General features: G+C 41.5%; 1 protein-coding gene across 1 annotated transcript in view; it reads left to right on the forward strand.

Annotated features, from left to right (window-relative positions):
- The first annotated feature begins 10,382 nt into the window (after nucleotides 1–10,382).
- The window catches only part of b3gat2 (beta-1,3-glucuronyltransferase 2), a 61,044-nt gene continuing 58,179 nt past the window's right edge, over nucleotides 10,383–13,247 (forward strand). Inside the window, exon 1 of the mRNA XM_022743680.1 lies at nucleotides 10,383–11,449. Within this exon, the coding sequence (XP_022599401.1) occupies nucleotides 10,916–11,449 (534 nt within the window). The 5' untranslated portion in view covers nucleotides 10,383–10,915. The remainder of the gene's footprint in view (nucleotides 11,450–13,247) is intronic.

Genomic DNA, 13,247 nt, shown 5'->3' on the forward strand with positions numbered 1-13,247 from the left:
ATATTCATATTATTTCATTAAGTTAACAGAACGTTAGCTGAAGGGCAGTAGTTTTCCAGTGCTCTCTTTCTCTCTCTCTGAAAGGGTAAACAAAAATCCCATGACTACTTTCTGAACTCTTCACTTTCCCGAGTGCTCATCAATAACTGATAATTATCATTACTGATGACCATTATCAAAGGCAAAGTCAATGCAGAAAGAAAAGTGGTGTGGAAACACACTGCATCCGCAGCAGTTAGCTTTCACGCACAGGTGAGCTGATGGAAGAGGTCCGTCAACTCATTATCATCGCTGGTTAGGTCGACTGTTCACGGTGCAGGCCAGAGCGATCCTCAGGCCACCAGGAAATGTCCCGGTCGTCCTGACAGGTTGTCCACCACTGGTCAACAGCCTAGCTATGGTGGTTTAAATTATTATTGTTAATTCCTTTATTTACATTATTTACATACATTGAGATCGAGATCTCTTTTTCATGACACCTATGTACCAAAAAAAGACACATACAGTTTATACATAGACGTACAGATATATATTCACAGACATTAAAAATAGACACACATATAATTCACAGACACACATTATACATTTTCACATTTAAGAAAAGCATGTGCAAGTGTGATTGTAAATACTTAAGTTTGACCTTTTAAAATGTTCCAGTGAAATAAAAGAATGTAACTTCATATTTCTTTGGCGCTCGTTCCATCCGTATGCAGCGTAGTGTTTGATACCAGTGTGAACAAGAGGTGCAGCTAAAGTTAAAATGTCCTGTGACCTGACATTGTAAGAGCTGTATTTAAATGTAACCAGAGAGCAGAGGTAACTCAGCCTTATGAATAAACAATATACAATGCTGCTCCGCTGTGTTTGTTAAGGAGAGTCATATAGGATGCAATGGTGAGTGAGAAAAGTGTCACCTGTCTGTGATGATGTGATACACGGAGTCAAGAGGTTTCGGTGTGGTGGGAGAAGCATACGTACGTACAATCCTCATAATCAAGAGCAGACAGAATTGTGTAAAAGCCCACGTGATGAAATCAAAGTATAACAGTGAAGAGGTGGAGCCTCAGACAATAACAATAACAACAACAACAACAATAACAACAACAATAATAAGAATATTAATAACAATTATAATAATAACACACATATACATACACACACCAGCAAACACAATAAAAACAATAAAAAGGCGATATGGAGACAATAAAAAGACAAAAAAATGACAACATCACATAAAAGCAAGTCTATAAAAATGAGATTTAGTGATTCTGCTCGCCTTATCTCCTCGGGCAGGTCGTTCCAAAGTGAAGGGGCCCTGATGCCACTAATGAGCACAAAGAGACACAAAACACACTGTAGTCCAGAATCAGCTGCTGTACTATAACCTCAGCAGCAGGTCAACAGATATATTGATGGGGGGGACATGTTTAGTGCGGTCTCAGTGTTTAGTGAGGTAAAGAAAGAAAGAAAACATGTTTACTGTATCAGTGACACAGTGTTTGTCTGTGCTGCACCTTAATCTGAATTCAAATGAATCTGGTAGCACAACATGTTGATGAATAGGTCTAACCGCAGAAGTTTTTATTGTGGCTGCATCGCACTGTCTGCCTCCCACAACTCTGTCTTTTTTGGCCTCAGTGTGATGCATCATACAAATGGGGATGAATGCGCGCCTCTCCTCAAAGGCATTCAAGTTGTTGCATTCAGTTTAGTTTATATAGCTATTCTATATCAAGTGAACCATCCACTGGTAATTTATTAAACAAATCCAATAGAATATTTTCAATAGTAAATAAAATAGTGATGTAGCATTTATGTGCATTACCTCACTACTTAGAAATGTTAAATAAGTTTGGAAATTGCGTTTAACAAGTAGCACCTACGTCCGACAATAGCGGTGTTACTGCTGCACAACTACACACTGCCATTATTGGCTCGGCAAAAAGAGAAAGCGTTATAAGTGTTCCAGCCCCGCACAGATTACTGATGCAGCAGGTGCCCTGTTTGTAATACATATGAGAATTGGATTTGGCAATAAAAAGGATCACAATAAATAGCTGTGGCATCAACATACCTGGCAACAACTGAAATTAAAGGGCTGCAGCATGAATGTGAAAAAACACCCGACAATACATGGAGAGTGTTATAGGTGTGTATGTACAAATCCTCTAGCTGACACATTACCACATTTTTTCTTCTTCCTGAAGTAGTATATTTATCTTGCACTCTCTTTATGCACAAAAAAAATAAAAACTGTTCCTCTCTGTAATATAATCCAGTAAGGCTGTTTCTCTCTTTCAGGCTTTACTTGTGTGATGTGTTCAGGTCTTCTGGACATTGTGTTAGAGAGGAACTGATTAAACTCTGTGGTCATTATTACACTCGCCGTTATCGGACTGCATATCACATTAACACAGTCCAACGCAATGACATAAATTAAGGCCTCATAAATGACCACAGTGTTGAATTAGCAGTGATAGTATCAACAAGAACTGAACTCACAGAGGAAAGATTTATTACAGGGCTGTGGTATTGAATTGCATCACAATGTAAACAGGTTCCTACTCTCTCTGGTCATTCAGTGTAAAACATAAGTTTTAAAAACACTTACAGTATGTCAGAAGTGAATGGCTGTGTCAGTGCAGACGTTTACAGTTAAAACATATTTCAGCCTTTGGGGAAAATCAGGGAAACAATGAAACCCACAAGTACCATCCTCAACCAGCCAGTCTCTTCAACTCTTACCCTGCCTTTGAGTCTGAAACAGTCTAGTAGTTTCGTGTGTGTGTGTGTGTGTGTGTGTGTGTGGGTGGGGGTGGGGGGTAGTAGAGCGTGTACCATGGAGGGGTAATCCTAACCCTTTGCTCCATATGCTCTGTATCCTCTCTCTCTCTCTCCCTGACTTTCCTGTCTCTCTCTCACTCTCGATCTACCGAGGCAAAGGCAAAAATAACTTAAAAAGAAAAAAGTGATGAACCTGCTGGGACACACTTGTTATTCAAGCTGCACAAAAGTCACAATTGGGCGTTGGTTTATCACTTTTCAGTGTCCCCTGGAAACACTCTGCTGTGTTGTGGGTATTTGCAACACATTTGTTGTCAAACTGATGAAGGTGTTTTCTGAATTTGTGTTTTCTTAAGTTGCGGTGTGTTGAGCTCCCAAGGTCACTATACCTAGACCTCTTTATAATAAAAATAAAACATGGAAATCTCACTTTATTCAATACGGGACCTTTAAAAGTATTCTTGTTTATTGTTCTCATATTACACATATTTACATTTTTTCCTGATTTTTCTCTTCAGTTTTACCCACTCAACCTACCAAATGTCTGAGGTTGTCCAGCCCCAGAGCTTGACAACCACTGATGGAGTTATTTCACCACTTTTTCTGCGTAGCTGTAAAATCTGTGAATGATGCCACGAAACAGACAAAAGTATCTGATGGAAAACGGGTTACGATGCTGTTTTTTTTCACAGAGGACACAGGGACATGGTTAAATGCAAAGATATTAAATATCAGAGTCAGTTATTAGCACTTCTATAAATATAAGACACTCAGAAGTGATTTGAGTCAAACCATTGTTCTGTCAGTCTTGGGAACTAAGAATTTAATCAAGTACATTTTAAATCTAGGTCAATTGTTTTCTTCCTCATTTAAGAGAATGTCAGGGAGGATTCAGGAGAACGACCAATTTAACATCTAATGGAGTTTTATACTCTTTTTTTAGTGCTGATGCCATCAAATGTCAAGCGACGCGTGTGAATGACTTTTTATTCTGGTGCAGAACGTACCGAGTCACCCTCTAATCTGCAGAAGTGCTGGACAGAAACTTATTTCTATGCTAATGGTGTTGACAAATGTGTGTGATCTTATTGCCATTTTTGAATGGATTTGAATTGCCCCCCTGAATTGAATTGTGCTGTGAATTATCATATAATTGCATTTTCAGCCATGATTTATATGCGCACACAGTGTGCTCCAGTTAGTTGGTCATGGCATTTCAGTGGCGGGTCTGACTCCAGACACTGCAGCATGTTTCTCCACCAGTAAACGTCAGTCTTCATCCTTTGCCCCTTTTCCTCCTCCCTCTTTCTGCTCTTTTCTTTTTTCCATTCATTTGTTCTTTCTCTTCTCTTCCTGTCTTACTTGTTTTCATTCATTTTTGCTTTTTCTTCAGTTTCCCCGAAGGCGGTTCTTTCTCTCGCTCTTTTGTCCTTTCCCTCTTCCATCATCTGTCTCAGCTGTATGTGAAGGGATGACAGTGAGGTGCCCTCAGGGTTATACAGTAGTTCTGCTTCCTTCTTAGGACACACACACACACACACACACACACACACACACACACACACACACACAGGCACATACGAACACATGTGAGCACTCACATCTTCTCTTCTGTCATTGTTTTTTTTTCTGTCCCACCAGCACTTGGCATTGACACATTCTCTCCATCTCTTTGTCTATATGCTTCAGTCTGTCACCCGGCCAGCCTACAGTATGAGATCCTGTTGGTTCTACACTGTATGTGTCTATGCCTATATCTATATATGCCAGGAATCAATAGGTTGTTTGAATTTTACCATTTTTATACTAGCCTCCCTACCACATAATAAGAGGGTAATTGATAAAAAAAGAAAGAAAGAAAAATGATTAAGAATGACAGTTATACTGGGATAAAATGCTCCTGAACCCGTACAGAAATGAAATATGTGACATACAGTATATGTCCCTATATCAAGAGTCATGTTGATATGCCATTCTCAGACTTTTGGAACCCATTGCATTTAATATCAACATACAGTATATGAACAGGGTTTTAGATGGATATATATTGATGAAACATATACACAGTATTTGTATGGGGTTGACATACAGTATATGTCAAAATATGAAATTATTCTAATTTCTAATGGGTTTCATATATAAATTTTACATTTGTGCTTTTACTATATATGAGCAGATATCTCATGTATGGAAATTTGATATATGTATTTATATTACATTTTCAAATGAGAAAACTCCATTAAAAATAAGGGTAAAAATTTTACCGCTTCCAGTGACAATCATGGCTCAACTCTATATGAATTAGTTCAGGCTGAGGGCTTCTGCAACACAATGTGCTTTTGCCTAGCTGTGCAACAAATATGACAAATTGCATTATGTGCAAATGTGAGAGGTGGAGGATCCTGTGGCTGAACAGTCACTCAGTGTGTCAGAGCCTGATTCTCCTCTGCAGACCTGGCTTCACGTCTCTCCATCCTCTCGCTCCACTCTGCCACGTGCAGACGAGGCCACAGTCATCTACGTCACTGTATGTCACTGCATTACGTGTCCCTGGCTGCCCTCAATCACACAGGCTCCTGACACCTGACAGGATGTCACATAATAGCGAAGCCTTCAGGATCACTGTCACTGTGGTGACAAGCATCTGACTCAAGTCTGTGTCAAAGGTCATTTTGTTGGCAGACACATCATCCAGGTTGACTTTACTGGGACCAGTTTGTTTACTGGTGATGTTTTTAATAGCCACAAAGCAGAGAGCAGGACCATATAGCCTAACCATAACCATATAGCGGGACATATGGCCTATATCATATTACATTTCTATAGGGGTTTAATTGTTGCATGTTGTTGTGTTATGTTTTTGGTGATCCAAAGACAATAAACTTGTATTCTATTCTATAATTTTCTCGGGAGGCAATAAAAACTTACACAAAGCTTAAAGGAGAGTGAATACTGTAATTAGCATCTGTTTGCCAACACGTTAGCTGTTACAGTGTTATGCAAAAAAAAAACAAAAAAACAATAAATGCATATTTAAAAGTAGTAACTTCTTTTTCATTCATCCACAAACATAATTGATCTTGGATGGTCAGCTAGCTTGCAAATTACCAGCTATCAGCTAGGATAGCTTAGATTTGGAAGCTAACTAGCTAAAAGAAAGTATGGGTATGACTCGGTTTCATTTCATTGAGTAAGTAGCAAGGAAGTGCATCTTCATTAAATCAGCTGGCTCTTTTATCCTTTGCTTTTCATTGGGCTCATGTATAGTTTTCATTTTTTAATTTTTTTTTTTTGATAATTTGATCCGACCATGAGATTTGACTCTGTCTCCAGAGCAGTTCAGCCATTGACATTCACATTTACCTGTGTCATCTGACAAAGCTTTTGTAAATTATCATGACGTTGGCGCTTTGCATGGAAGGGGTGGTCAGAACATACTGTAGCTATCTGCAGCAGGAAGTTACAGTGGTGTGTATGTAAACGTCTATTTTTGGCCCCACAGTGCTCATATGTGCACACACACCACCTATGAATAAAACATGAATAATAATGTGGAGACAGGTGACTGGAAAAGCAGTTTGACAGGTGATTGAAGGGTGTGACAGCGTGACACGAAGAGGAGCGGGGGAAAGATTTTTACAAAGATTGATGGATCAGGGAAAGGAGACACGATGACTGCAAACTTTGACAGCAGGATTTAAAGGAGCAGTACGTATGATTTTATGAGTTGTTGATCGATTCCAGTGACTCGAATGTTACGGCTGAGACTGTCTCACTCTCAAGCTGCTGCATCCAGGCAAATTTAAAAAAGAAACACATCTTGTTGCAACACTGGTCATAGACAAGATAATCTTAGATTTACATTTTTTTTTTTGGAACAAGCCCCCTCAGATGAATTCTCTTGTTTTCAAGGTTTTACATGTGGGGTCTCCAACCTTTTTTACTCTGTGAGCTACTTTGACAAAATAAAAGGGGCTGAGAGCTCCTCGTGGCTTTTAGTACTGATTGCATTTATTCACATACCTCAAACTCACATCAGACTAAAATCTCAGTCATGATTCAATCAAACCTGAACACACAGACATTATAGCACCACTGCAAATAAGCGTGAAATCTGATTAGGAACCAGAGAAAAAAGGAACTCCTTAGTCAGTAACCCAATGATAATTGTCAGTACATCCAAAGGTACATTAACAAACATAGCATAAAAGCATAAGCATAAGAGCATAAAATAGCTAATTTGCTACACTCGCTAAACAAACATGGACTGAAAAAAAAAACAGGGCTCAAGTTGAAGCCCACAGTTTAACTCGTTTCATCCATGGCAACATATTCCCTGTTTCTTGAAAAATTCCTGTTCTGTTTTCGGTTTTTGGAAAAGACCAGGGGGTCGGATTCCTGCCACAAATTCAGTAGGCCTGTAATTGCTGCACAAATAGCCTATATGATGATAATAATAGCCTATTGTTGTATTTTATTGATTAAAAAATAAATAAATAAATGAGTAAGTTGTCCTTTCCGCATGGCCCGGTAGCGAATATGCCGCGGCCCAGTACCCGGTGGTTGGGACCACTGGCATGCAGCATATCCGACATAAATTAACTTGACAGTGTAACTCATTTGACTGACAACTGACAAACAGTGATTTGGTATTTAAGAGCACCCTCTACAACACCAAATCACTGTTTGTCAGTTGTGTCAGGTATGTCTGTGTATTTGATTTAGTTGCATTTGGAGTAGATTTACTGAGTGAAGTTGTGGGTGAGCTACTGGTAGCTTGCGAGCCACATGTTGGAGACCCCCATTCTACATAAAATAAAATAAATCCTTCCACTGCGTAAGTTACTAAAAATATCCGAAGCCATCTTAGTCAAAACAATCTCATTTGTAATTAAATTTTTCTTGATGCTTCATCTTAATTTTTTGAAATTGCTCATTGTGTATGAACAGAAAGGAGAACATGCAATCAAGGTTGATAAAGCATGATAATTTAATATTGGAATAAAGCCTTTTCACTATCACGTCAGTCTCTTAAAAGTGATTCATCGTCGAGTAAACCCATTACTTGGTTTCCACCCAATATCACTGAGCATGAGGCTGATTAAGCCTCCAGAAGTCATTTTGTTTGAGGACGATGTAAAACCCAACAACTCTCAAAGCGCCAAACATGGTGCTACAAAGTACCCATCCCCCCCTGTTAAACATCAGCTCTCTCAGGCCGCTACCTAATCCAAACAATCAAAGGTTCTTTCATCCTGTGAAATTATGAGCTTGTTTGCATGCTATTAGTTTGGTCTGAACCAACTCTATTAGCACGGATCAGTGATTTCTCTTCCCTTTCCTCCCAACAGATCTCTTGATCCGTGTTGTGTGCATAATTAACCATCATTGATTAGCTTCTCGGCTCAAGTGGAGAGCACCAGTAAACCAGGAAGCTCCTGCACTTATGTGTTTCAAGGACCCTTAAATGGTTCCACAACAGACCAGTGACCCCTGTATGATCCAATTCTGTTTAGATGAACCACCACATGAAAAGTCAGCTGTGCTTAGATATGACCTTGGACAGTCAAGGTGATGATGGCACATGGGAGAGGAGAGACTATATCATTAACAGCGACATGTTTTTGCCTTTCAAAATTGGCCATTGTGTCAGGTTACATACAGCAGAAGACAAGATGTCAGAACCTGACCAATCGTTGCTTGCCGTGTTTTGTGACCTATGTAGGTGATCAGACAGGAAGTGCCAGAGACTGACTCACTGTTCCACCTCACTGCACCGACAACACAATTTCTCTTTTGCTTCGTCATGTTTACGGTTGTGTGCGGAAGAGCACTCCGCGCTCCTGTGAGTCAGTGTCGTAGAAGTTGTCAGATGTACGGTGGCCCGGAGAGCTCAATACATGCAAACAGACAAAACAAATTGATGATGATGTTTTCTGAATTTGTTTGTGTTTGTTGTATCTGTTTACATGTGTTCTCTTAAATTCCAGTATGTTGAGCTCTCTGGGCCTACATACAGATGGGATTAGAGATGGCAAAACAATTCAGATATGCTCATTATGTTAGTTGTTTTCCACTACGACATGCTACATGCGATAAAATGTCCATTTTCATCCCCATTGGTTTTCATCTGTTGGGTCTGGGTGGGCTGATATGTCGTCTCATCCTGGGATTATACATCTTCGTGATCTCCCTGTGGGTTTAATATGGAAACAAAATCCCAACTCTTCCGGTGTCCTAGGTTGACAGGTCTTCAAAACACAAACTTGAGCCACTTAAGTTTTAGTTAAAGGTCCCATATTTAACACTTTCCCTATGTGTTGATCCATAGGAAAATGTATTTGTGAGAACCAAAAACCATCTCAACAAAAACAAAAAACAAAAAACAAACTGGTATCAGATTGTTGCTAAGCAATACATAAACATATTCCTGTCCTGCATAGTGCACATTAGCTTGCTACTCTGTCTACACGTTACCTCAGGTATGGGCAGAAGTATCCAGGCTTCTTCCTTTCATCTTCTTCTGACAACCAAACATCATTTAATTCAAATGTCATTTCTGGAGATACTTTTATCTTTTCAAGGTTTGTTACAATGTTAGTAGAACACCTGTAAAGCGGAGTGATACATGTAGTTAAAAGAAGAAGTGCTGTTGTCCTCTATGTCAGCACTCATGGAATGACTCTTGTCCAGTCTATTTACTTGGATGGTACTAACCGTTGTGTAATGTAGCATTACATCTCCTCTCTCAGGCTTCTCTCTGGAGCTCTAGTAAAAACAGGTCAGTGAGCCAATCAGAAGAGAGGAAGCTCTGAGCCTCTCTGAGGGTGGATGGTGGACTTCGGGCATGGCTGATCATGACTGCTTTGTTGTGACATCACAAAGTTACAGAAGTCCTGACGGCTGGTTTTAAGGCTCAATTTCTGAATACAGGCTGTGTGCATTGGACTGAGGCTTTGATACTTTCACAGTATTAATATAGAACCTAGACCTGTGTATGTGTGTCTGTGTGTGTGTGTGTGTGTGTGTGTGTGTGTGTGTGTGTGTGTGTGTGTGTGTGTGTGTCAGAAAATCCCACAGCTGTTTCTTAACTATTTATCCAGACATTTTTAAACGATGTTTGAGTTGTTTATTGTCCTTATTTTGGGATAACAGAGTGAAAAGCAGGTTTGCAACCAGTCTGTGTTCTAATGAAATTAAATGTTGTCTGGTGTTACCACCATAGGGGATCATCCAAGGTTCCCTATGGTGGTGACATATAGGAAACCCTGATTGTCATTGTACAACTGGCACTCTGGGACCATCCGTGTCTCTTACTTCTCATGTCAAGTTATTTTTAAATAATTTATTCTTGACAAACAACACTGGCAGCATAAGCTACCGTCTCTCTCTCTCTCTCTCTCTCTCTCTTTGTGTCTCTATGTATCTCCATCAGCTGGGTTTATTCTCAGAGGACACTGATGCACACAACATAACCAGGCTCTCCCTTTCTCCTCCTCTCTCTCTCACTCTCTCTCGCTTTCTCCTCTCTCTCTCTCTCTCTCTCTCTCTCTCTCTCTCTCTCTCTGTATGTCTATCTCTCCCGAGGTTCTCTCCTCTCTATCCAGTCTCCCCTCCTCTGCTCTGCACCTGCTCCTCCCCTCCTGCCTTATTATCCTCAGACTCAGAGCAGCGCTCCGTCCTCGCCAAGTGATGCTCCTCGGCGGGGCGGCGCACATCGGTGGGTTATCACCGCCCGCTGCAAGGAGGGCAGCTCCGGCTTGTTTTTGTCCTCGCACTAAACGACGGCTGGATATGGGAATGTGACGGGGCTTGCGAGAGAGTGAGCCGGAGGAGGGTAGAAACGACGAAGAAGCACTCAAGTCCCATCCGAGAGAAGAGAAGGAGGAGGAGGAGGAGGGGGACTACGGGGAAACGGTCCCGTTGGGACGGGGGACGCAGCGGAAGGTTTTGTGATTTAGCCCCATAGTTTGAAATAGACTTGAGATGCTGGTTTTTGTTGTTTGGTTTTGAGGAATTAACCACAGGATTAAAATCACCGGGTTCTTGGAGTTGCGTTCGGTCGGTCGGGGCTTTTCTGTTTGTGATGGAGTGAGTGAAAGAGAGGGCGCACGGTAACTTCAGCCTCGCCATGAAATCAGTGTTTTTCAGCCGCTTCTTCATCCTGCTGCCCTGGGTCCTTATTGTCATCATCATGATCGATATCGACAGTAAAAGGACGATCCGGACTCCGGCGGCCGGCCGGACCGGCAGGACTCAGCGCGCACCCCGGACCGGCGCACCGGGGGTCGGCATCACCCAGAACCAATCTGCCCTGCCGGTTATCTACGCCATCACTCCGACCTACACCCGTCCGGTGCAGAAAGCGGAGCTGACCCGGCTGGCCCACGCCTTCCGCCAGGTGCCCCGGTTCCACTGGATCGTAGTGGAGGACTCTACGACGCGCACGGAGCTGGTGGCGCGCTTCCTGGCCCGGTGCGGCGTGCCGTACACACACCTGCATGTGTTCACTCCCCGCAGGTTCAAGCGCGCCGGGATGCCACGCGCCACCGAACAGAGGAATGTGGCTCTCGCGTGGCTCCGGCAGCACCGGAACAAGCGGGACACCGGGGTGGTTTTTTTCGCGGATGACGACAACACCTACAGCCTGGAGCTGTTCGAAGAGGTAACCGGACGTCTCTTGTGTTACCTGTGTTCTCACTGTGTGTCCTGGTCGCTCCCCATCACTGTGCGGAGAGCTTGAGGAAAGTGTGGCGTTCAGTGCTCACGCACAGCATTTCTAGACGAATTCTTAAACTTTCTCAGCTGAAAGACATGATCTTATAGGCCTACCTAAAATATATGATCATTTTTATATATCATTTAGAGCAGTGGTTCTCAAAGACCCCTAAATTGGAACATATGGACCCCCATTTGATAAGATTTTTGTTTTTTTTTTGGATGTTTTATTAAAAAGTGAGTTAGAAAGTGTTTGAAACCCATGAGAAAAATAGTCATGCATTCTGTCATTTGGAATTATAGAGACATTTTCCTTTTTGCTTCAAGTCAGTGTAACAGAAAAAAGAAACATTCTTTTACAACAGAAAAGTTCAACTCTTAAGTATTAATCCTCACACACTGGGGTTTATGCTGCTCCAGCTTTGCTTGGTCTACCCAGCAGTGTGTTGGGTTGGTTAATCCAGCAGTGCTGCATCACATCTTATCTGCTGATCATATATTTTGTATGTAAGATAAATTGAATAGGCTATCTGAACAATATTACTTGACTAAATGTAGCCTACTGTAATGTAAGATATTTTCCACCTGAGTATAAGTGTTAAACATGTGAAATCTGAAAAACCGCACAAACATCCCTGCAAACCCACTTTCATCAGATTTTGTTACACAGATTTAGGGAGAGAGTTTAATAGCATGTGGCTACTGCTTTAGCACCTTTAGCATCAGCACCATCAGGTTAAAGGGTCTATCTCCCCTATTTCTTACTTTTGTGTTACGCTGCTCCTAACCATTATGTATGCTGCACAGGAGAAGTCATTGTTAGCCGTTTCCCAAATGGGATCATTTGAGCATTCAAACATTGAAATTCACCTTCTTCATATTGATGGGATCCTACTGGAACCCTGCTGAAAAAAAAAAAAAAAAAAAATGGGAGACTCCAGACCTTATTTTGAGAAGCGCTCGATTCACCTGGAAGGCCATTGTTAAACCAATGTATTCCAGTGGAGCGTCTGGTGAAAACTGCACTTAGCATCAAAGGGGCATGCTCACTGAGAGAGAGAGTGGGAGTTGAGTGGAGACTGAAACGAGCGAGAGACAAAACAGCTGAAGAGTAAGAGGGAGCACTGGCTGACAGAAAGAGAGACGATGGAGAGACGATGGTGATGTTGTCCAATTTTCTACTGATCCAGTGGCCAGCACAGAATTAATAAGCAGCAGTGCTCGTGTGTGTGTGTGTGTGTGTGTGTGTGTGTGTGTGTTTACTGTCAGGGGGTGATTAAGTGAAATGACTGTTACTTTTATATTTTCAGTATTTTCCAGGGTTCATGCTCTTAAATTCTCGCCTTTATCTGGATGAAAAAGCCTCTCAAGTTGCATTTAAACTAATATGAGACTCTGAAAATCTTCTGATATATAAACACTGACTAAAACATATCGACAATCTGTAGCCTGCAGATCTGAGCCAGATGATCAGACTGGATGATATGCCAGTGTCGACCCAGTGTAGCAGCAAACCGATACGTCCCTGTGTGTATCTGAGAGATTGTTTATGTTGCTGCATGTTACATGTGTGGGTATCTCTTTTCACATCACTGGTAACGATCAGCTGTCATTTATTTTAAATGCTACGCCGTGTTCGAGACATCCAGATTATGAAGAAAGACAAGCCACCAGCGGCGTCAGCAGCAACAAAACAGTCCTCTCACTCTCCTAAATGCACAAACACTCGGAGAGAATGCTTCTCT

Source organism: Seriola dumerili, unplaced genomic scaffold (genome assembly GCF_002260705.1).
Source record: "Seriola dumerili isolate Sdu_G_001 unplaced genomic scaffold, Sdu_1.0 BDQW01000073.1, whole genome shotgun sequence".
Taxonomy (NCBI): domain Eukaryota; kingdom Metazoa; phylum Chordata; class Actinopteri; order Carangiformes; family Carangidae; genus Seriola; species Seriola dumerili.